The sequence below is a fragment of the Magnolia sinica genome, chromosome 6 (genome assembly GCF_029962835.1).
Source record: "Magnolia sinica isolate HGM2019 chromosome 6, MsV1, whole genome shotgun sequence".
NCBI lineage: Eukaryota > Viridiplantae > Streptophyta > Magnoliopsida > Magnoliales > Magnoliaceae > Magnolia > Magnolia sinica.
In genome coordinates this window covers 36,356,269-36,378,568 of record NC_080578.1, presented here as the reverse complement: position 1 = coordinate 36,378,568, position 22,300 = coordinate 36,356,269, and the positions used below count along the sequence as shown (strand labels likewise).

The 22,300-nt window shown below is 38.4% G+C and overlaps 1 protein-coding gene across 4 annotated transcripts in view; it reads left to right on the top strand.

Annotated features, from left to right (window-relative positions):
- The window catches only part of LOC131248653 (intermembrane lipid transfer protein VPS13), a 199,594-nt gene that overhangs the window by 51,326 nt on the left and 125,968 nt on the right, over window positions 1-22,300 (top strand). For all 4 annotated transcript variants that reach the window (XM_058249032.1, XM_058249031.1, XM_058249036.1 and 1 more), the window contains exons 9-10: window positions 6,812-6,880; window positions 6,992-7,071. In XM_058249032.1, the coding sequence (XP_058105015.1) occupies window positions 6,812-6,880; window positions 6,992-7,071 (149 nt within the window). The remainder of the gene's footprint in view (window positions 1-6,811; window positions 6,881-6,991; window positions 7,072-22,300) is intronic.

Here is a 22,300-nt window from a genome sequence, read left to right as displayed (position 1 = left end):
TAGTATAAATAAAATCAACTAAAACACTCATAATGTGTCTAAATATAAAATAATCAAAAACTAAATCCTAAAATATGATAAAGTCTAAAACTGATGTAGACGATCAACGATCAATGGCCCGATCATGTGATCCATGCGATCCAATGGCCCGATCGTTCCGTCCCTTTGATCCAACGGTCTGGATCACTCCATAAAGCAGCCCATGTGCATCTTCCCAGTTTGGGGTTTTCCAGATGTTCGCACATGCACATGGGGTCTTTATCACGATCACGGGTACTTGCCTAGCCACAGGGAAATCGGCCGAGCCCACTTCCTCCTCTGATACGTACGTAAGGGTGTACGTGATGTGATGTCCTTATCAACTATCCTCGGTTGAGAAGAGTTCGCCTCTAGCGGACTAAAACTCCTATAGCGCTCTAAAATGTCTGGATCTAAATGCTGTAGCTCGTCCTCTGTAATCCATGTACTGTTAGAGATTGGCCTGTGCTTCCACTTGACAAGGAATTTCTGAGATCCTCCGTATCGAGTGGAAACTGCTTGTGTATCCAGTATGTCTTCTATCTGTTCACTTCGAGCAGGCAAGGAAGGTAAAAGTGGTAATGGCTCGGATGATTGGTCAGGTATGGGCCGTGGATTTGGGACTAGGTCATGGTCTGTGGATGGATCAAAAGGTGAAGTAGCAGGACCCTTGAATTGTACTAGATCTTCCACATTAAAAGTAGAACTAATTACCATGGTTGGTGGAAGGTCTACTGCATACACATTAGGACCCAATTTCTGCATTATTTTGTATGGTCTTACGCTACATGCTTGTAACTTTTTAACGGACCCATGTGGGAACCGTTCAGGCCTCATGCGAACCATGACATAATCTCTTACTTGAAATTCATGAAACCTGCGATGAGAATCAACAAACTTTTTGTATTTTTCACTACTTACATTAATTCGCTTCCTTACCTCACAATGCAACTCATGTATATGCCATGCAAACTTATGTGCGGACTCAGATGGCCTATGGGACACAGACATAGGTATGAGATCTACAGGTTTCCTAGGTTTGTAGCCATGCACAACCTCAAATGGACTCATGCCTATGGACCTATTGATGGAACTATTATATGCTAACTCGGCTATAGGCAAAACGGTATCCCAAGTTCGGACGTGATCACCCACGAGACATCTAAGTAGATTTCCAAGACTCCTATTGACAACTTCAGTTTGACCGTCTGTTTGAGGGTGATAGGCAGATAAAATTGAAGCCTTGTCCCCATCATGTGTCATAGTGTCTTCTAAAACTAGCTCATAAAGCGTAGATCACGATCAAACACTATGGTCTTAGGTAGACTATGTAAACACACTACCTTCCCAAAGAAAAGCTTAGCCACATTGGAGGCATTTGACGTTTTCGAGCACGGAATGAAATGGGCCATTTTGGAAAAACGGTCTACAACCACGAATACGGAATCGTGTTTCTTGATAGTTTTCAGTAAGCCTAACACGAAACCCATACTAACATCCTGCCAAAGAGCATGGGGTACTGGCAAAGGCATATACAATCCTGCATTTTGCTTCCTCTGTTTTGCCTGTTGACAAGTCCTGCACTGCCCAACAATCTTGGCTACATCTTGCTTGAGACTTGGCCAATAAAATCTATCCTCCACAAGGGCAATGGTCTTGTCCCTTCCCAAATGACCAGCTACCCCTCCTGCATGAAGTTCCCATACTAGGAAATCACGGAGGGAGGTACGAGGAATGTAAAGTCTGTCACCTTTAAATAGGAACTCATCGATGATGACAAACCTGCGACTGTTGGTCGATTGGCTGTCTCGCAGTGATGCATACAACTCACCAAAGTCTGGGCATGTAGGATATTCTTCTCTCAGCCGATTAAACCTAGTCACTTCCACTCTCATACTTTAGAGTAGCGCCACACGACGACTAAGGGCATCAGTAGGTTTGTTCTTGACCCCAGTCTTATGTTTAAGAACGAAAGAGTATTCTTGAAGAAATTGGACCCATTTAGCGTGCCTAGGGTTTAGTTTCTTCTAGGAACTGAAGTAACGTAAGGCCTCATGCTCAGAGAACAAGATAAATTCTTGTGGTAATAAATAATGCCACCAATGGCACAAGGATTGGACGATCGCATAGAACTCTGTCATAGGTGGAATATCATTGCTTTGCCTTATTCAACTTCTCACTAAAATAAGCAACGAGGTGCCCTTCCTGACTAGCACGCCACCTATACTTACCCTGGATGCGTCACATGTGCATGACAGGCTTCGCTCATCTTGCCCTTAGTATCCTTAAAAGCTTGAGAAAGTAAGAAATTTAGAAAATTTAGGTTTAGAGTTGGGGTTTTGAGGATGGAAGAAAGGGGTTTTGATATAATGATGGTGGGAAACCAAAAAGGGTAGGTGGGTTTCATACGTGTGGCTGTACGGTCACACGTGTGGCATGAGAGGATGAGTTTATGTCGGTTAGGGTTTGGATTGTGAATGGATATGGAAAAGTTGGGTTTGGGAGAAGACGAAGATTTGTGATGGGAGAATTAAGAATCTAAAGAAAATACCTGGATGTGGAAGAAATAAGAAGATGGTGTGGGGATAGATGGAGATCTCGCACCTCCGTTGATGAAAATTAGCCTCACACCAATCTTCCTTCCAAATCACATGGAAGTATCTTCAAATCGCATTAAGATGGGAAAAGAAAGCAAGAGCTCTCTCTCTCTCTCTCTCTCTCTCTCTCTCTCTCTCTCTTTAAAAAATTTAAGTCACAAAATTCAATGAGGGAGAGGTCACACACCCTCCTCTTTTTATAGATCCAAGAAGTTTCAAAAATTACAAAAATCCCCGTTTTGTGAACTTTAACGAAAATAGCCATAGTCTAAATAAAATCAACTAAAACACTCATAATGTGTCTAAATATAAAATAATCAAAAACTAAATCCTAAAATATGATAAAGTCTAAAACTGATGTGGACGATCAACGATCAATGGCTCGGTCATGTGATCCATGCGATCCAATAGCCTGATCGTCGTGTCCCTCCGATCCAACGGTCTAGATTACTCCATAAAGCAGTCCATGTGCATCTTCCCAGTGTGGGGTCTTCCAGATGCTCACACATTCACATGGAGTCTTCAGCACGATCACGGGTACTAGCCTAGCCACAGGGAAATTGGTGCAGCTCGCTACCTCCTCTGATACATACGTAAGGGTGTATGTGACGTGATGCCCTTATCAGATATCTTGACATGATTAAAGATATGTATGAGGGTGCGGTAACAAATGCAAGGACCACTAGTGGAGAAACAAATGAGTTCCCAATTACTGTAGGCTCACTCGAGGATCATCATTGAGCCCCTGCCTTTTGGCATTAGTTATGCACGAGTTAAAGAGGCATTTGTAGGAAGAGATTCCATGGTGTATGTTGTTTGCAGATGACAGTTTTGATTGGCAATATGAGGGAGGGTGTCAACACAGCTAGATTGCTGAAGGGGCGCTTTAGAATCTAAAGGATTTGAAATTTGTCAGACTACATAAAGTATATGGAGTGTGATTTTGGTAACAATGGGAGTGAAAACAAGGAATTAGTTAAGATTGCTGACCAAGTACTTTCCCTAAATGATCACTTTCAATACCTTGGGTTAATAATTCATGACTAAAGAGATTGAGAAGGATGTTGCGCATAGAATTCAAGCTAGGTGGATGAAATGGAGGTGTTCCTCTAGACTTTTATGTGATCATCATGTACCACTCAAACTATAAGGGAAACATTATAAGACAGCTATAAGATCAGCCATGCTTTTGGTACAAAAGGTTGGGCAATTAAGGTCCTCAAGGAACAACATGTTTATAAGATGAGTGTAGCTCAAATGAGGACGTTAAGTTGGATGAGTGGCAAGATGAGGAAGGATATAATTAAAATGAATGCATTTGAGGGAACTTATGAGTAGCACCAATTGATAATAAGATGGGAAAAAGTAGACTTGCATGGTTTGGTCATATGCAACGGAGACCCAAAACCGCATAGGTTAGTAGTGAGTTGGTAAAAATTGAAGGCTCTAAAAGGGGAAGGGGAAGGTCCAAAAGGATGCGGATGGAGGTAGGAAGAAAAGACTTAATGACCTATGGTCTAACTGAAGACATGGCCCTTGATAGAGTGGAATGGTAGAACATAATTCATGTAGCCGACCCTAATTAATAGGGGTAAGGTTTAGATGATCATCATCATTCCCATCATCTAAGCCTTATCCCGACTAATTGGGGTTGGCTAGATGATTCTTTCTCCGCCATCCCACTTTGAAGGTCAATTTATGATGATGGTTATGATTGTGTCTTTTTTTTCTAGTCACAAACTAACTTCCCAGATCATTAGATGATGGTCTGGATAAAATTGTGTACTTGGAAAACTCATGATCACAAAATGGATGGGTTGATATTGTTAGAAGTATCGGTATCGCTATGAGTTTCAGTGGCCGGGATATGGAAACAATAGCTATATCACCAATTTTCTAAAATGCGGGGAAACATTAAGGAAACATGGGGAAAATGATGGAAATTTTAGTGAAACTTTAGGAGATGCTAAAATACACATATTTGCATATTTAGAAATAAAAAATTGCAAAAAGAATGTATACATACTAAATTTCCATTTAATGGGGCCTTTACTAAACAAATTTTTGGCAATATCAATAAATTGATGATATTAATTATTGAAATATCGCCAATGGTGATACATTGGTGATACAAGCGACACTTGGAATTTACACAGTTGAAAATATTGGCAATACATTGGTGATAAAAGTGACACCTGGAATTTACATAGTGAAAAATAGTGGTGATACATTGGCAATACCGATACATCGGCGATACGTAGCGATATATCGCTGATACTTGGAATTTCTGATACTCATAGTGTTATTGGTATTTCTACCAGTGTTATTAGTATCGTCGAGCTGGAGATACGTATAATATCGGGGATATTATCGTAATATCGAGGAACTTCTGAACAATGTGGGTTGGCTAGATGATTCCTTTTTTGCCATCCCACTTTGTCAAAAGCCAATTTACGATGATGATGATGATGATTATGTCTTTTCTTTCTAGTCACAAACTAACTTCCTATATCATTAGACGATGGTCTGGAAAAAAAAAGCGTATTTGGAAAAACCATGATCACAAAGTGGATGAGTTGTCAATGTCTAGGAAAAATGATTACCATGCACTATAACCATCCCAATTAAATTGATCTTGGTCATGTCTGCCCAAGAGGTCAAGTCTAGATATAAGGATGTGATTGTAGTTACACTGTAGAGTGAAAGGCCCCTACAATAAGGCTTAGAGGTCTGGTAATGCGAAAGGTGTTTGACGAGTGCATGTTTTTGGGGCAAGGTTGGTATTTACCATGCATTGTGTATGTTGACTAGTTCTTTTGTAGTGGTTCCTAAACACACATACAACTTGTTTTGACATGGCATGCTTATTTGATTTCTTCATTTTCTTCAATTTTTTTCCATAAAAAGTAATAGTTCAGCACATCTCTCTCTCTCTCTCTCTCTCTCTCTCTCCAAATTCCTCAAATTCTGTGTGAATAATGTAACAATATTAAGTATGGAACGACTATTTTTTCATCCACTCTGACTTCTAGATACACATGCTTTCTACTTTTGGTTATGCAATAGTACAACTTAATGCTATTTCATAGCCAAAAGGTGAAGGGATGGGTGAATTTAATAGTCATAGTGGGTGCCCCGGGGATTTCCCTTCCAAGTGTATACTATTTCGCAACAGTAATTTTAATAATCTGTTGCTTAGATCAATTGACAACTATCTACCATGCTTACTATCTATCTCATTTCTTCATGCATTGAAGTGTTAAATGTTGACAAATATGACTGAAGATGTTTGTATATGGTGGGTAGGTAAGTCATTTACATCATTCATTCTTATGTTATGTCCAAGGGCACTCTTGCAATTTATTTTGTGTATAGGTGGTGTCCTTTTCATCACAAAGAAATGATCATTTACCCAAGTTCATTCGTTCATTCATTCATTCATCATCATCTTAGGAATTCAGGGGGTTGGCTTTAAAAGGTAGACTGGAAAAAGGTATGATCAGATGCTCACCAGACATCGAGAACCAAAATTCCTCTTTTATCCTGGCTTTTGGAAACTGGTTATGATAGAGATTTGTGTTGACAAGACTCATGCCAGCATGGTTCTATCTAGTACTAACCACCAGCCTGGTGATTACGTCAACACCATAAAGGGCAAGCAAGCAGAGTACGGTCTTGGAAGGGTATTTGCACAGCATTACGCCTGACATTGAGTCACACACACATGGAGGGTCATGCTTAAGTACATGTTTGATTGGCTGACTGCACAATATAATCCAACTAGCCCACCAATCCATGCTTGCTAGGCATGTTTACATGCCACCATGATCACGCCCCATACTGCATGTCCAGCCAACTATTAGGTGCCGCTCACGAACAGAAATTTGCAAACAATTTAGGACTAGAGAATTTTCTAAGTTCATCATGTGTTAAATTTGATGTGTTATCAATTAAAAAAAAGTAAAGTGAATGTGTTAGTTTTTTGAATTTTTGCACATTAAATGCTTAAATTTTATAACATGAGAATCCTTCCACCTTCAAATAATAATAATAATAATAATTATTATTACTATTTTATAATATGAGAATCATGATTATTGGTTTTTGAATATTGTCTAGAATGTTTATGGGCCCTGTATATGTGATGCTTATGAGCCTTCTTTTGCTGATGCTTATGTAGAGGAACTTCCTTGCAGGTAAACAAATCTGGAAATCTTGAGAATGGTGCTGCACATTATAACATTACTGCTGAACTAACTGCCATGGTATGTTCTCTTGCAAAGGAAAAACAATTTTTAATATTGTGTTCGTTTTCTCTTTTATTGGCATCTTGTCTTAGAGAGCAACAACTTATTACATGCTTTGGTTTTCATTAGGTCGTATTGTTGAATGAGATCCAATTGCAACGAATCTTGAGTCTTTCAGATTACTTAACCATATGTTCACTCAGAGAAAAGTAAGTTCATTACAAGCTCTAACATTGATGTTAGCTTTCCTCACTTTTTGGTGAGGGGATATTTTATTTGGCTCTCACCTAAAAGCTAATGCATGTTAATGGATGCCCTGTATCTACAATGTTGATTTATTGATAATGTTTTACACAGTTTTTGCGGCACTTTATAGTTCTAATAAATTTGGACTGCTTCAAATGCTTGAATATTTCTTCTTAGAAAATTGCTTTTAACCACATATTTAGGGAAGTCAAAACCATCATCCAGTCTTGATGTATATTTGTATGCTCTTATCTTTCCAATAAAATTTTGTAAAGATAGAATACTTTGGACTGGTATGACGTAATCCAGTGTTTGAGTTGTCGGTATTGCGACAAGTTTTGTTGGCCGGGGATATTAAAATAATATCGTTATTGGCAATAATATTGCTGACAATCGGAAATGTGGGGGAAACATGGGGAAATTAGTGGAATTTTTCAGTGAAATACACATATTTGTATATTTAAGAATAAAATGATTTTATAAAATACAAATGCTGGTACCATACAATAATTTGGACATGTAAATGTAAATGAACCATTCAATGTCTCCTCCAACCATCCAATCCATCCATCCATCCACCCAACGATCCAGCCAACCACCACATCCAACCATCACATCCATCCATCACATCCATCCATCCAACCATCACATCGATCCATTCATCCAACCAGCCAATCCATCCATCCAACCATCTATCCAACCATGACATCCATCCGTCCATCCAACTATCCCATCTAATCCATCCATCCATCCAACCATCCATCCAATTATCTCATCCCTCCAATCATCCCATCCATCCATCCATGCCATCTATCCATCCATCCATCCAACCATCCCATCCATGATCCACCTTCCAACCATACATATATGATACATGATACATCATATAGTTTAAATTCAATATATATATATATATATATATATTAATTTTCAAAATTATTTAAAAAATTTTGAAAATTAAAAAAATTATTTATTTATTTATTTATTTGCCTTTAAATTGGTCCCAATGGGCCCCAATTAGGTCAGCCCATCTTCACCAGTCATCATCATTTAAAAGATGGGCCCCCTAATGGGCCCCATTTAAAGAAAAGAAATGGATTAGCTAGTTTTCTTAATATTTAATAGATTTTTTCTTTAATTTTCAATAATACTAAATAAATAAATAAATTCAAAAAATCAAGTGATTTTGGTCAATCGATAGATTGACCCGTCCTCATGATCATATAAAAAAGATGGGGCCCCAATTTTTTCTTTTTGGCAAGAAGTTGGGGAAAAATCGGATTTTCCCACATTTCCCCAAATCAGATTAAATAGATCCTTAAATCTCTCGATTTTGCACTTGAAATCCATGTTTATGCATGATTTCAAGTGAAATCAATGCTTAAATTCAAGAAAAAATGGCTGTTTTGGGGATTTTTCATTTCCTTGAAATTTCGGCCCGCAAGTGTTTCAAGAAGCGATTTCTCTGTCAAATCCTTGTTTCGATCCATAAAACTGGGTTAGTTGGTGCCGAAATCCACTCCCCTTCTTGTTACACCTCGTGTAAAGGTCGTAATAGCCCTCTAATGGTCTGTTACGGTGCAAATGCATGTTTTTCGGATTTTATTTTAATGTTACTTACAGGGTAGATACTGTTTTTTTTGGGTTTTTCATTTCAATAAAAAAAGAGGCCATAACAGTCGTTACGGGGGCTAGTGTTCGAGTTGTTGGTATCCCTACAAGTTTCTCTTGCTTGAGATAAAGATATAATATTGTTATCGCCGATAATATCACCGATAACTGGAAATGCGAGGAAAATGTGGGAAAACTGTGGAAGTTTTCAATGAAATTTCAAGAAATGCCTAAATACACATATTTGCATACTTAGGAATTAAAAAATTATAAAAAGAATGCATACATAATAAGTTTTCATCTAATTAGGGCCTAAAAGCATGTGTTGTCATAAGAAATCGGCCCAATAGTAGCACAACAATCACTCAAATCTCATTAAACTAATCAATAAGCATAATGCATTCATACATTTCACAGCCATGCATAAATAAGCATATAATTTATAAACAAAACACATATGCATGATGATCCATCCATCCAAGCATCCATCCAACAATCCAACCATCTCATCCAAACATCCATTCAACCATCCGATCTAATAATCCAAACATTCATCTATCCATCCAACCAACCAACCCATCTCATCCATCCATCCATCCCATCAAATCATCCGAACATCCATCTCATCCAATCATCCAAACATTCATCCATCCATCACTATGCATCAAACTATCCATCATCCATCCATCCAATAATCCAACCATCCATGCCATTAAATCATCCAAACATCCATACATCCATTCCATCTATTCATCCAACCACCCAATCATTCAAACATCCAGCCATCCATCGCATCAAATCATCACACATCCATCCATCCATCCATTCCATCTATCCATCCAACCATTTAATCATCCCATCCAATCATCCATCCATCCAACCATCCCATCCATCCTATCCAAACATCCATACACCCATCCCATCTATCCATCTAAACATCCATCCATTCCATCTATCCATCCAACCAACCCATCCATCTCATCCAATCATCCAAACATCTATCCATCCCATCTATCCATCCAAACATCCATCCCATCCCATTCCATTCCATCCATGCATCCAACCATCTAACCATTGGGAGTGGATTAGATGCGGCCTCGGCCTCACCTAAGATGATGACCCCCACCTTGATTTATATATTCTATATCCATATGTTTTACAAGATCCTTTTAGGGCATGAACCTAAAATGAAGTGTATCCAATTCTCAAGTGGACCTTATCATAGGAAATAATGGTGACTGATCGTAAATGGGCCACAAAAGTTTTGGATCAAGTTCATATTTCCTTTTTCCCTTCATCCGTGTTTATGTGACTTTAGTAATATGTTGGATGGCAAATAAACATTATGGAAACATTAAAGTGAGCCCTAGGAAGTTTTTAATGGTATGGCATTCAATTACATGGCATGGAACTCACACTATAAAAGTAACTTAAAAGTTACCTAAATTATTAGTTTTCTTTCGATTCAAAACAATGGTGACCCATGCTTTTAAATGGTGGAAAACTCACATTTTAGATAAACTTAAAACGTAAAATTAAATGGTGATCCATCAGTATGAACTTATCAGTAGGTTGGATGGTCAATAAACATTACAGTGGACCCTATGAAATTTTTATTGGTGATTGTTCAATGACCACTATTTCTTTTGGTGTGGTCCACTTGAGATTTGTGTCTCCTTCATTTTTGGGGCAATTCCCAAAAATAATCTGTAAATATAGATGGACGGCGTGGATATGCAATGCATACATTGAAGTGGGCCCTACAGAAGCCCACCCTCATGGTAGGTTCTGGGCATAAGGCGGGAGCCGATGGGATTAGGTGCAGCCATGGAATGGTGCAACACTTACAGTGGGGCCCACCTTGATGTATTTATTGTACACCCATGCCATCTATCCATTTTTACAATTCATTTTAGGATACGAGTCGATCTGAAGTAGATTCAAATCTTAGGTAGATCATCACATAAGAAAGAGTGGTGATTGACTATTAAAACCTTTTCATGGGCCACAAAAGTTTTGGATCAACCTCATATTTGTGCTTTTCCCTTCATCCAGGTTTATGTGACCTTATCAATAGGTTGGATGACATATAAACTTTAGAAAAACTTTACAAACCTCAGAGAAATCGGGTTCACTTTCAAATATTCTTTTTGAAGAAAAAAGAAAGGGTTTTTTTTGGGGTTTCGTATCTTGAAAAATTCGGAGCAATCAACAGCGATTGGCCCACTAAATCCAACCGAAAGCTACTTCTGCAGGTAGATCTCGAGAAAAAAAAAAAGGTAAGAGAGATTTTTTCCATATATTTTTTATATTTATTTCAATTTTTTTTCCAATAATAGGGAGGATGATCGCTATTTTTTCGATAAAATCAAAAATATTGCCGATATTTCGTCGACATTAGGAAGAGAAACGAAAATATGGGGTTTCGGTATCGTTGGTTCAGCGACACCGATAATATCGCCGATATTATCGATTTCTCATCGATAATGAAAACACTGACAGGGGCTGTAATCTGTTACGACCCATATTGTAAAGGTAACAATGGTGGACATTATGGCCACCATTACCGTTACGGAATACCCATAGGCCACATCACCATAAGTACCTACAAGGACCAATATCCACTTCCCACTGCTAGATAACTAACCCTACTACCCATTACTAGATAACTAACCCCACAACCTATGACCTATACCCAATTATATGGTAACTAACCCCACAACCCATAACCTATCTCCAAATTACATGGCACATATCACATTTATGCACCTGGTATCTCTCTTTGTATACCTGCATGCTATATTTCAGCGACATCTCCCTGTTTTATCAAGAAATCATAGGTTGTAGGTGGGGATAGTGGTATGTTGAGTATGTGGCTGATCGACATCTCGTCGATGTTTTCGGATATCAACAAATCATGAAAATTTTGCCAAGATTTCGCCGACACCAGGAAATGATTCGAAATACTATGGTTTCAGTATTGCAAGTGTGTCGACAATGACAATATTGTGATAATATCGATATTGTCGTCAACAATGCAAACACTGACGTAATCACATGTCCTCATCATGAGCTCCTTGGTGCAGAAAATTTCGAATTCTTTTGGTTTGCTGAGGTTCATGAGGGGGGGAAGGAGAGGCACATGTTGCTCACTTGTCTTCTTTTCTGAGGTTAGTGTTACTGGAAACTTCACCTGGATGATACTTCCCTGTAGGCTTTATGTGAATTATAGGTGTTCCCCACGTGGTTTAAAATATTGTTCCATACTGAGTCAACACGCTGTTGGGGGCTTGAACAAGCTGATGTTTGGGTCTGATTCCTAATATCGGTATCTGACTCATTTGTACTGAATCAGTCTTTTTTTTTTTTTTTTTTCTTTTTGGGTGGGGGACGCTCTGGGTGGGTGTTGTTCTAGATTCCCATTTTACTTGAAAAGTTTTTGCATTTCTAATGTTTCCGAGGAAGGAAGTCATGATTTCCTACATTTGTTGCAAGAAGATATGGTATTCATGTTCAGATTTGTGAACTAAAGCATGTGGGCAAAAATTGTTTTATAAACAGTTTATTTTTAAAATTTTTTTGCATGAATATTGTCCTATTGTTGTTAAAGCACTTGTAGTTCCTAGGATACTGGATTTGTCCCAGATCCATGAATTTGTGATGATTTCTATGAAAAAGAAACTAAGCTGTGAAAAGTACATCTATATTTATTTTTTAATTCTTTTAGGGCCTGTTTGGATGGTGCCCATTAGATCATTTGGTTTGATTACTACCTGCATCACGACATTGTTTGGAAAGATAACTCCCAGTTCTTGTTTGCAAAAATGATTCCACACAAGTTCCATCCAAGCCGTCCATTAGGTGTGCCATCAGATGACCATACCCTCACTAAAAAACACTTGGAGGGGCAAATTTTTCTCACTTATCTTCTTTTCAGAGGTTAGTGTTACTGGAAACTTCACTCTTTATGATACTTTCCTGTAGGCTTTAAGTGAATTATTGGCGTTCCCCACATGGTTTAAAATATTGTTCCATACTGAGTCAATGCGCTATTGGGGGCTTGAACAAGCTGATGTTTGGCTCTGATTCCTCAAAATGGTATTCAGCCTCTGACTTGTTTGTCTTGAGTCAATCTTTTTCTTCTGTTTTTTTATTTTTATTTTTATTTTTAATTTCTGTTTTGTTTATTTATTTATTTATTATTATTATTATTATTATTTTCTCTTGGGCTTTGGGTGGGGGTTCTTCTAGATTCCCGTTTTACTTGAAAGGTTTTTGCATTTCTAAGGTTTCTGAGGAAGAGAGTTATGATTTCCTACATTTGTTGCAAGAAGAGATGGTGTTCATGTTCGTATTTATGAACCAATGCACGTGGGCAAAAATTGTTTACTAAACAGTTAATTTTATTTTCTAAAATTTGCATGAATATTGTCCTACTGTTGTTAAAACACTTGTAGTTCATAGGTCGATGGATTTGTCCCAAATCAATGAATCTATGATGATTTCTATGTAAAAATACTACGTTCTGAAAACTACACACACAGATGTGTGTGTGTGTGTGTGTGTGTGTGTGTGTATTAAAATTCTTTTAGGGTCTGTTTTGGATGGTGCCCTTGAATCATTGGTTTGATTTCTACCTGCCCAATGACATTGTTTGGAAAGATAACTCCTAGTTCTTGTGTGCAAAAGTGATTCCACACATGTTCCGTCCAAGCTGTCCATTAGGTGCGCTATCCTGTGACCATACCCTCACTAAGAAAGATAACTCACAGTTATTGTGTGCAAAAATGATTCCACACGTACCATCCAAGCCATCCATTAGGTGCACCATCACATGAAGCTTGTCTTCTTTTCTGAGGTTAGTGTTACTCAAAACTTCACTTTGGATGTGTGTAATGTTTTCATTATCAACGAGAAATCGATAATATCGGCGATATTATCGGTGTCGCTAAACCGCCGATATTATCGGTGTTGCTAAACCAGTGATGCCGAAACCCTAGATTTTCGTTTCTCTTCCTAATGTCGACGAAATATCGGCAATATTTTTGATTTTATCGAAAAAATAGCGATCATTCTCCCTATTATTGGAAAAAAAATTGAAATAAATATAAAAAAATATATGGAAAAAATCTCTTACCTTTTTTTTCTCGAGATCTACCTATGGAAGTGGCTTTTGGTTGGATTTAGTGGTTCAATCGCTGTTGATTGCTCCGAATTTTTCGAGATACGAAAACCCTTAAAAAAAAACTCTCTTTTTTTAAAAAAAAAAAATAAAAATTCAAAGAGAATATTTGAAAGTGAACCCGATTTCTCTGAGGTTTACAGGGATTTGGGTTCGGATTTGACAAGGAAAAGGAGATTTCTGGAGAGATTTTCGGATTTTTTATGGAAAAAGATCAAAATCTCATCGTATTGCGGGTTTTCCGGAGAAGACAAGAGACTTTCGTAAAAACGAAAGCTCTCTCGCTCTTAACTCTTAAAATTTTAGGGAGTGGATTCCGTGCGACTCCGGCTTTACTGAAGATGGTGCAACCCTCACTGTGGGGCCAGCCTTGATGTATTCTTAATAAATCCATGCCATCCATAAGTTTTTCTAGGTCATTCTAGGATACAAGCCCAAGTAGATCTAACTCTCAGGTGGACCATATTCTAAGAAAAGGTGTTTGTTAAACCTCCACCATTAAAAACTTCCTAGGGCCCATTGTAATGTTTTTCTAATGTTTATATGTCATCTAACCTATTGATAAGGTCACATAAACCTGGATGAAGGGAAAAGCACAAATATCGGGTTGATCCAAAACTTTTGTGGCCCATGAAAAGGTTTTAACAGTCAATCGCCACTCTTTCTTATGTGATGATCTACCTAAGATTTGAATCTACTTCAGATCGACTCGTATCCTAAAATGAATTGTAAAAATGGATAGATGGCATGGATGTACAATAAATACATCAAGGTGGGCCCCACCGTAAGTGTTGCACCATTCCATGGCTGCACCTAATCCCATCGGCTCCCACCTCACGCCCAAAACCTACCGTAAGGGTGGGATTCTGTAGGGCCCACTTCAATGTATGCATTGCATATCCACGTCGTCCATCTATTTTTACAGATTATTTTAGGGAATTGCCTCAAAAATGACGGAGATACAAATCTGAAGAGGACCACACCAAAAGAAATAGTGGTCATTGAACAACCACCAATAAAAATTTCATAGGGTCCACTGTAATGTTTATTGACCATCCAACCTGTTAATAAGTTCATACTGATGGATCACCATTTAATTTTACTTTTTAAGTTTATCTAAAATATGAGTTTTCCACAATTTAAAAGCATGGGTCACCATTGTTTTGAATCGAAATAAAACTAATAATTTAGGTAACTTTTAAGTTACCTTTATAGTGTGAGTTCCACGCCATGTAATTGAATGTCGTACCATTAAAAACTTCCTAGGGCCCACCTTAATGTTTCCATAACGTTTATTTGCCATCCAACCTGTTGCTAAAGTCACATAAACACGGATGAAGGGAAAAAGGAAATATCAACTTGATCCAAAACTTTTGTGGCCCATATACAGTCAGTCACCATTATTTCCTATGATAAGGTCCACTTGAGAATTGGATACACTTCATTTTAGGTTCATGCCCTAAAAGGATCTTGTAAAACATATGGATATAGAATATATAAATCAAGGTGGGGGCCATCATCTTAGGTGAGGCCGAGGCCGCACCTAATCCACTCCCATTGGTTAGATGGTTGATGCATGGATGGAATGGAAAGGGATGGGATGGATGTTTGGATGGATAGATGTTTGGATGATTGGATGAGATGGATGGGTTGGTTGGATGGATAGATGGAATGGATGGATGTTTGGATGGATATATGGGATGGGTGTATGGATGTTTGGATGGGATGGTTGGATGGATGGATGGATGATTGGATGGGATGATTAAATGGTTGGATGGATAGATGGAATGGATGGATGGATGGATGTGTGATGATTTGATGCAATGGATGGATGGATGTTTGGATGATTGGGTGGTTGAATGGATAGATGGAATGGATGTTTGGATGATTTGATGGCATGGATGGTTGGATTATTGGATGGATGGATGATGGATAGTTTGATGGATAGGGATGAATGTTTGGATGATTGGATGAGATGGATGTTCGGATGATTTGATGGGATGGATGGGATGGGTTGGTTGGTTGGATGGATAGATGAATGCTTGGATTATTAGATGGGATGGTTGGATGGATGTTTGGATGAGATGGTTGGATTGCTGGATGGATGGTTGGATGGATAGATGGGATGGATGGATGGATCATCATGCATATGTATTTTGTTTATAAATTATATGCTTATTTATGCATGACTGTAAAATGTATGAATGCATTATGCTTATTGATTGGTTTAATGAGATTTGAGTGATTGTTGTGCTACTATTGGGCCGATTTCTTACGACAACACATGCTTTTAGGCCTTAATTAGATGAAAACTTATTATGTATGCATTATTTTTATAATTTTTGATTCCTAAGTATGCAAATATGTGTATTCAGGCATCTCTTGAAATTTCATTGAAAAATTCCACCGTTTTCCCACATTTTCCCCGCATTTCCCGTTATCGGTGATATTATCAGCGATAACGATATTATATCTTTATCTCCAGCCAGCGAAACTTGTAGCGATACCGACAACTCGAACACTGGATGTGTGGACGCTAGAGGGAGGATTTCTCGGGGAATGGATGATTGACTCTCTTTTCCATTGGTTGCCTCTCTCGAGTGCCCACAGAATGGTGACTCCGTTGGAGGTTATGGATTTTTAGGATTTTATACTTTGTTGCTTGGATTTTTGGTTGTCACAATTGGGACTGTGATTTGCTGAGGATGGTTTATTTGGTGCAAGCCTGATTAGTGGTTGTGATCAAAAATCAGATTCATTAGAGAGGATTGATCGGTTCCATCGTCTCATATGGTAATCAGACTTGATTGTTTTTGAGCTAATCCGGATCGTTGGTTTTGATCAACTGCGGCCTTTATTATGGATGGTGCAAATCTGTCCATGGCTGGCAGTCATGATTTTGATTTGCGACCAACCGAGTCCGTCGTCCTGTGCATTTGTGGTCATGATTTCGATCCATGATCGATTTCGTCATCCCACAGTTGCGGTCAGGATTTAGATTCATGATTGATTGAGTCCGTTGTCCCGCTAGTTTGCGGTCGAGATTCTGATCTATGATTGATTTTGTCGTCTCGCAGTTGCGGTCAAGCTCTCGATTCATGATCGATCGAGTCCGTTGTCCCGCTAGTTTGTGGTTAAGATTTCAATCCATGATCAATTCCGTCGTCCCACGGTTTGCGGTCAAGATTCTGATCCATGATTGATCGGGTCCGTCATCCGACGGTTTGCAGTCTAGATCTCGATCCATGATCGATTGAGTCCGTCGTCTTGCGGTTTTGCTCTTTGGGGATTTGAAAATGTTTTTGTATTTTTGAAAGATTATCTGGTCCATCGGATCACAAGTTGACGGTTGCGATCGATGTTGGTTATGCTTGAAGTATTTTTGATGATTTTAAAAATGATCTAGTCCATCGGATCTCGAATTAGCGGTCGTGATCAATGCTGGTTTTTATTGGGAGTGTTTTTGAGATTTTGAAAATGATTTGGTCTATCGCGAGTTGACAGTCGTGATCGATGTTAGTTTTTATTAGAAATGTTTTTGAAGATTTTGAAAATAATCCAGTCCATCGGATCGCGAATTGACGGTCACGATCGATGCTGGTTTTTATTGGAAATGTTTTTGAAGATTTTGAAATTGATCCAGTCCACTAGATCGCGAATTGACGGTCATGATCGATGTTGGTTTTTATTGGAATTGTTTTTAAAGATTTTGAAAATGATCCAGTCCATCAGATCGCGAATTGACAATCGCAATCGATGCTGGTTTTTATTGGAAATGTTTTTGAGGATTTTGAAAATGATCCAGTCCATCAGATGAGAATTGACGGTGGCGATCGATGCTGGTTTTTATTGGGAATTATATTTTTATTGAACTTGAAAATGCATGTTATTTTCTCTCTTACACATCATCCTTCCAATTTCTCATGAGTTGTTGGATTTTCAATTAAAATTCAAAATTTCCCACCATTTTTATCATTTACTCTCTCTCTCTCTCTCTCTCTCTCTCTCTCTCTCTCTCTCTTCCATCACCTTATTATGGACAATTTGTGCAAGATTCCTTGCAAGAGGTCTTCCCAAGGTCCCTCTCTTCCCAAGGGGAGAGAGCTAGGCCAAGTCATCTTACCAAAAGGGGGACTGGCGGCAACCTGGTTGCCCCTGGTCCCCCCTTCACCCCCTTGTTTCTTCCAAGTGTCCGGTAATAGGGTGCGGCTTCCTCTTCTATATATCTTAGCCCATAGTAGCTTGTTCAGCGTTCTACATCTTCATAGTTTCTCCGTTTTCTTTCCATTCTCCATTTCAAGCTCTCTTTCTTTCCTTCTTTTGGTTCCAATTTGGGGTTTTTCTTTTCCCCTAAAGTTTGGACAATAATGGTAGTGCTCTCTTGGTGTGAGGTGGTAAGTGTAAAGGTTGGGTCCATATATGGTTTCCCTTCCTTCCATTCATCCCCCTTTTCTTCATTTTGTCTCATGTTTTCTTTCTTTTCTCCCATTGGTGTTTCTTTGAAGTTTTGAGTATGGTGTAAAGTGGTGGACAATGAGAAATTTTCAAGGCTTAGGTAGTGCATGGAGTTGCACTTTCAAGATTTTATACGGCCTAGACAGGATGCTTGATGATGTATTAATGCTTATGATAAAACGACGACTAACTGACTAAGGTTTCTAGTAGACCTGCTCCGATTATATCGGCAAGCCACATAGCATACGCCCGCCAGTCAGATATGGGAAAACAATGGGATGTAATGTAATGCTGATGTATATGACAAAACGACTAACTGGCTAAGGTTTCTGGTGGACCTGCTCCGATTATATGAGCAAGCCTCAGAGCATACGCTCGCCAGTTAGATGCAAGGAAACAATGAAATGCAATATGATGATGATGATGATGTATATGAGGAGCAATGGGGTTGAGAAGGGAATGAATGTTGAATGATCCTAATGCTATACTTTGATGAAACTTATTAAAGCTTGATCGGTTGGATGAATGGTAGTATCGCAAGGTTAGATCGAGTGGTTCGTATGTGAACTTAGATGGCTCAGGAGGCTTGGGCTCTGGCTAGGCTAGGCCAGACCAGAGCTGGACTCTCTCTCTCTCTCTCTCTCTCTCTCTCTCTCACTTCTCCTTGGTGGAGGGATTGGTAGATGGCTAAGGTTATGGGATTTCTGGTTAAGAAGGGATGCTTCCTGAATCTACTGAATGCTTGAAATGAGAAGGGGAGGGGGCTATTTATAGCCTCCAAACCCGATTTCTTGTAATTGCTGGTAATCCTAGGCAGTGTTCGAAATATCAGTATTGCGTTACGTATCGGTTATCACATGGGATATATCGGTTGCATCGTGTAATGTGTCGCTGTTGTTGGAAACATGGGGAAACATTGGGAAATTGGTTGAATTTTTCGATGAAACTTCAGTGATTGTTAAAAAAGACATTAGTACAACTTATAAATCATTACGTTACAATAAACAAGTACACATAATAGGTTTTTTTTTGTATGGGGTCCTAATCTATGCGTTGTCTAACTGAATTGATGCAAGTGTATTCAATGTCTATTCATATAATTTATAAATGTAAAAAGATGTGTGGAAACACAAGCAATACATTCAAAAGCAAAAGAAGAATCACTAGATTAGGTTACATACGTTTTTGATATGATGTTTGAACACAAAGATTGCAAACAATTTGTGAGAAATTGATAAATTTTGATTTTTTTTTTTTTCAATTTTTCGCAACTCGGCCCATCTCCTCCAAATCTCGAAATTGAAGCTCCAAAATCACGAATTTGTAACAATTTGACACTAATTTAACCCAAATTATATAAAATAAGAGCATCAAAATTCGAAAATGCTCACTATATCGAACATGTGGGATATATCGCATTACTTGTGTGTTTCGTATCGTACTGGTGGGATACAAGATATATCGTGGGATATATCGGCCGATATCATCGATATTTAAAACAGTGATCTTAGGAGCAAAAAGTGGTTGAAGCGTCAGGATTGAAGATTGCCTCATGGCATCATCTCATGGGTTGGATGAGGTGGTAAAATGGTAATTTTAGGTAAGGATATGGGCATCAGAGTAAATACACTTCAATTGCACACTTAGGGTTTGAAAAAATGGAGATTCTACATGCTTGAGGGACGCCACCAAAGAAGGGGAGTGCCACATGGTTGGCGGCAATCTGGTTGTTGTCGGTCCCCACTTGGACCCCCTGCTTTGGTAGGCAGTCTCCTCTAAGCGTGTGGACATTCTGCTATGAAGGTTGCTGTTTTAAGGATTTGCATATTTTTCCGATTGGGATTGCTTTTGGGCTTTGGTTCGGGCTTAACTAGGTTAGTTGACTAGGTTGTTGGATTGGGTAAGCTGATCGAGTGAGTCAACTAGGTGAGTTGACTCATTGAGCTGACTCAAGGCTCTAGGTTTCTATGTTCTTAGGGTTTAGGATTAGGGTTGACTGGGTCATCTGGGTTGATTGGGCTGATTGGGTTGAGTTTAGGGTTTAGGATTGGGGTTCCTTTGGTTTAGGCTTCTAGGGTTTAAGGTTTAGGATTGGGGTTTGGTTGACCATCCATCAATTCAAACTCAATTAGTTTATCAGCCTAGGGTGAGGTGTCTACAGGATGATACTTCCCTATAGGCTTTATATGAATTATAGGTGTTCCCCACATGGTTTAAAATATTATTCCATACTGAGTTGACACAATGTTGGGGGCTTGAACAAGCTTGATGTTTGGCTTTAATCCCTCAAAGTGGTATTCAGCTTCTGACTCGTTTGTATTGAATCAATTGTTTTTTTTTTTGGCTTTGGGTGGCGGTTTTTCTAGATTCCCGTTTTACTTGAAAGGTTTTTGCATTTGTAAGGTTTCCGAGGAAGGGAGTCATGATTTCCTCCATTTGTTGCAAGAAGAGATGGTATTCATGTTCAGATTTGTGAACTAAAGCATGTGGGCAAAACTGGTTTTTATTAACAGTTACTTTATTTTTAAAAAAATTGCATGAATATTGTCTTGTTGTTGTTAAAACACTTGTAGTTCATAGGTCATTGGATGTGTCCCAGAGCCATGAATCTGTGATGATTTCTATTATGAAAAGAAATTAAGTTGTGAAAAGTGCATATTTATTTATTTATTTTTAAAATATCTTTTAGGGCCTGTTTGTATGGTGCCCTTAAATCATTTGGTTTGAGTTCTACCTGCACAAGGACATTATTTGGACATTATTTGGAAAGATACTCCCAGTTCTTGTGTGCAAAAGTGATTCCACACATGTTCCATCCAAGCCGTCCATTAGGTGCTCCAACTCATGACTATACCCTCTCTAAAAATCAGGCCCATCCATTCTTCAGGAAGGCCATAGTAGTGGTCTAAAACTCTGAACACTTGGTCGAGTTTACCAAACATGTAGACATATGTTAGTGCCTTCTGGTTAGAGAGGAGTCGGAATGGTTTTTGGTTGTCCAAACATCCGATTGTTTCTATCCTTTCTTCCCCTTTCTTTTAAACATGAAACTGCATGGATTCACAATTTGTAAGAGTCATTTTTTTTAAAAATATTTAAATATTTATTTATTTATATTCTTTTTTTTGTTTTTCCTGATTTTCTGAGTCTTAATTATGATCTTTTGATATTGATTTTTTTTTTTTCCTTCCTGCTGACTACTTTTCAACTGGTCCAAGCTGTTCCATTATTGCGTATGACTAGTCTTGGTTCCTATCAAGTAGGTCATTGAAACTGGTTCTTCAAACCATGTTTCCATACTCGGAAATGATTTGTTTTTCTTTTCTACTCTTAACTCCTACTTCTTGCTTTTTGAGTAGTCCTGTGATTGTAACTGAGTAGCTTGTTGGTGTTTTTGATGCTTCTTGTTCTCTCGTTCTTCATCAACAATGTACTTTGTTCATGGGTTTGGACTTCAGTGATATATGAATAATTGATTAACTTGTCAAATACAATGAGGCAAATTCTTGCAATGCTAAATTTATTGGCGGGGTAGAGAGAATATTCAGTGGTAGCCTTTTATTTTTTTGCACTTGTAAAGGATTTTATTTACTTTGCCCACCGCATTTGCCAATGAGAGTGACCCAGGCTTGTAAAATTGCTCATTGGGAAAACATGGATAAGTTGCCATAATCTTATGTTAGCTCCTTCACATGTCATTCAATGGATTTAGGACCTGTTTGGATAGAGAGAATCCAACATATGGACATGGAAAACCCTTTGGAATCCTCAGCAAATTGAAAACTGTTGAATCCAACAACCAATTCCATTGGTTGGTTTGGAGTGTAGTTTTACATGAAATTGTTGAAATGCCAATGGTGACTTGGTGTGAGCTCTCTCATAACCTTGGAAATCGACATTTAACACGTACTTTTAGAAGACATCGATGTCCGTGTTTTCTGAGT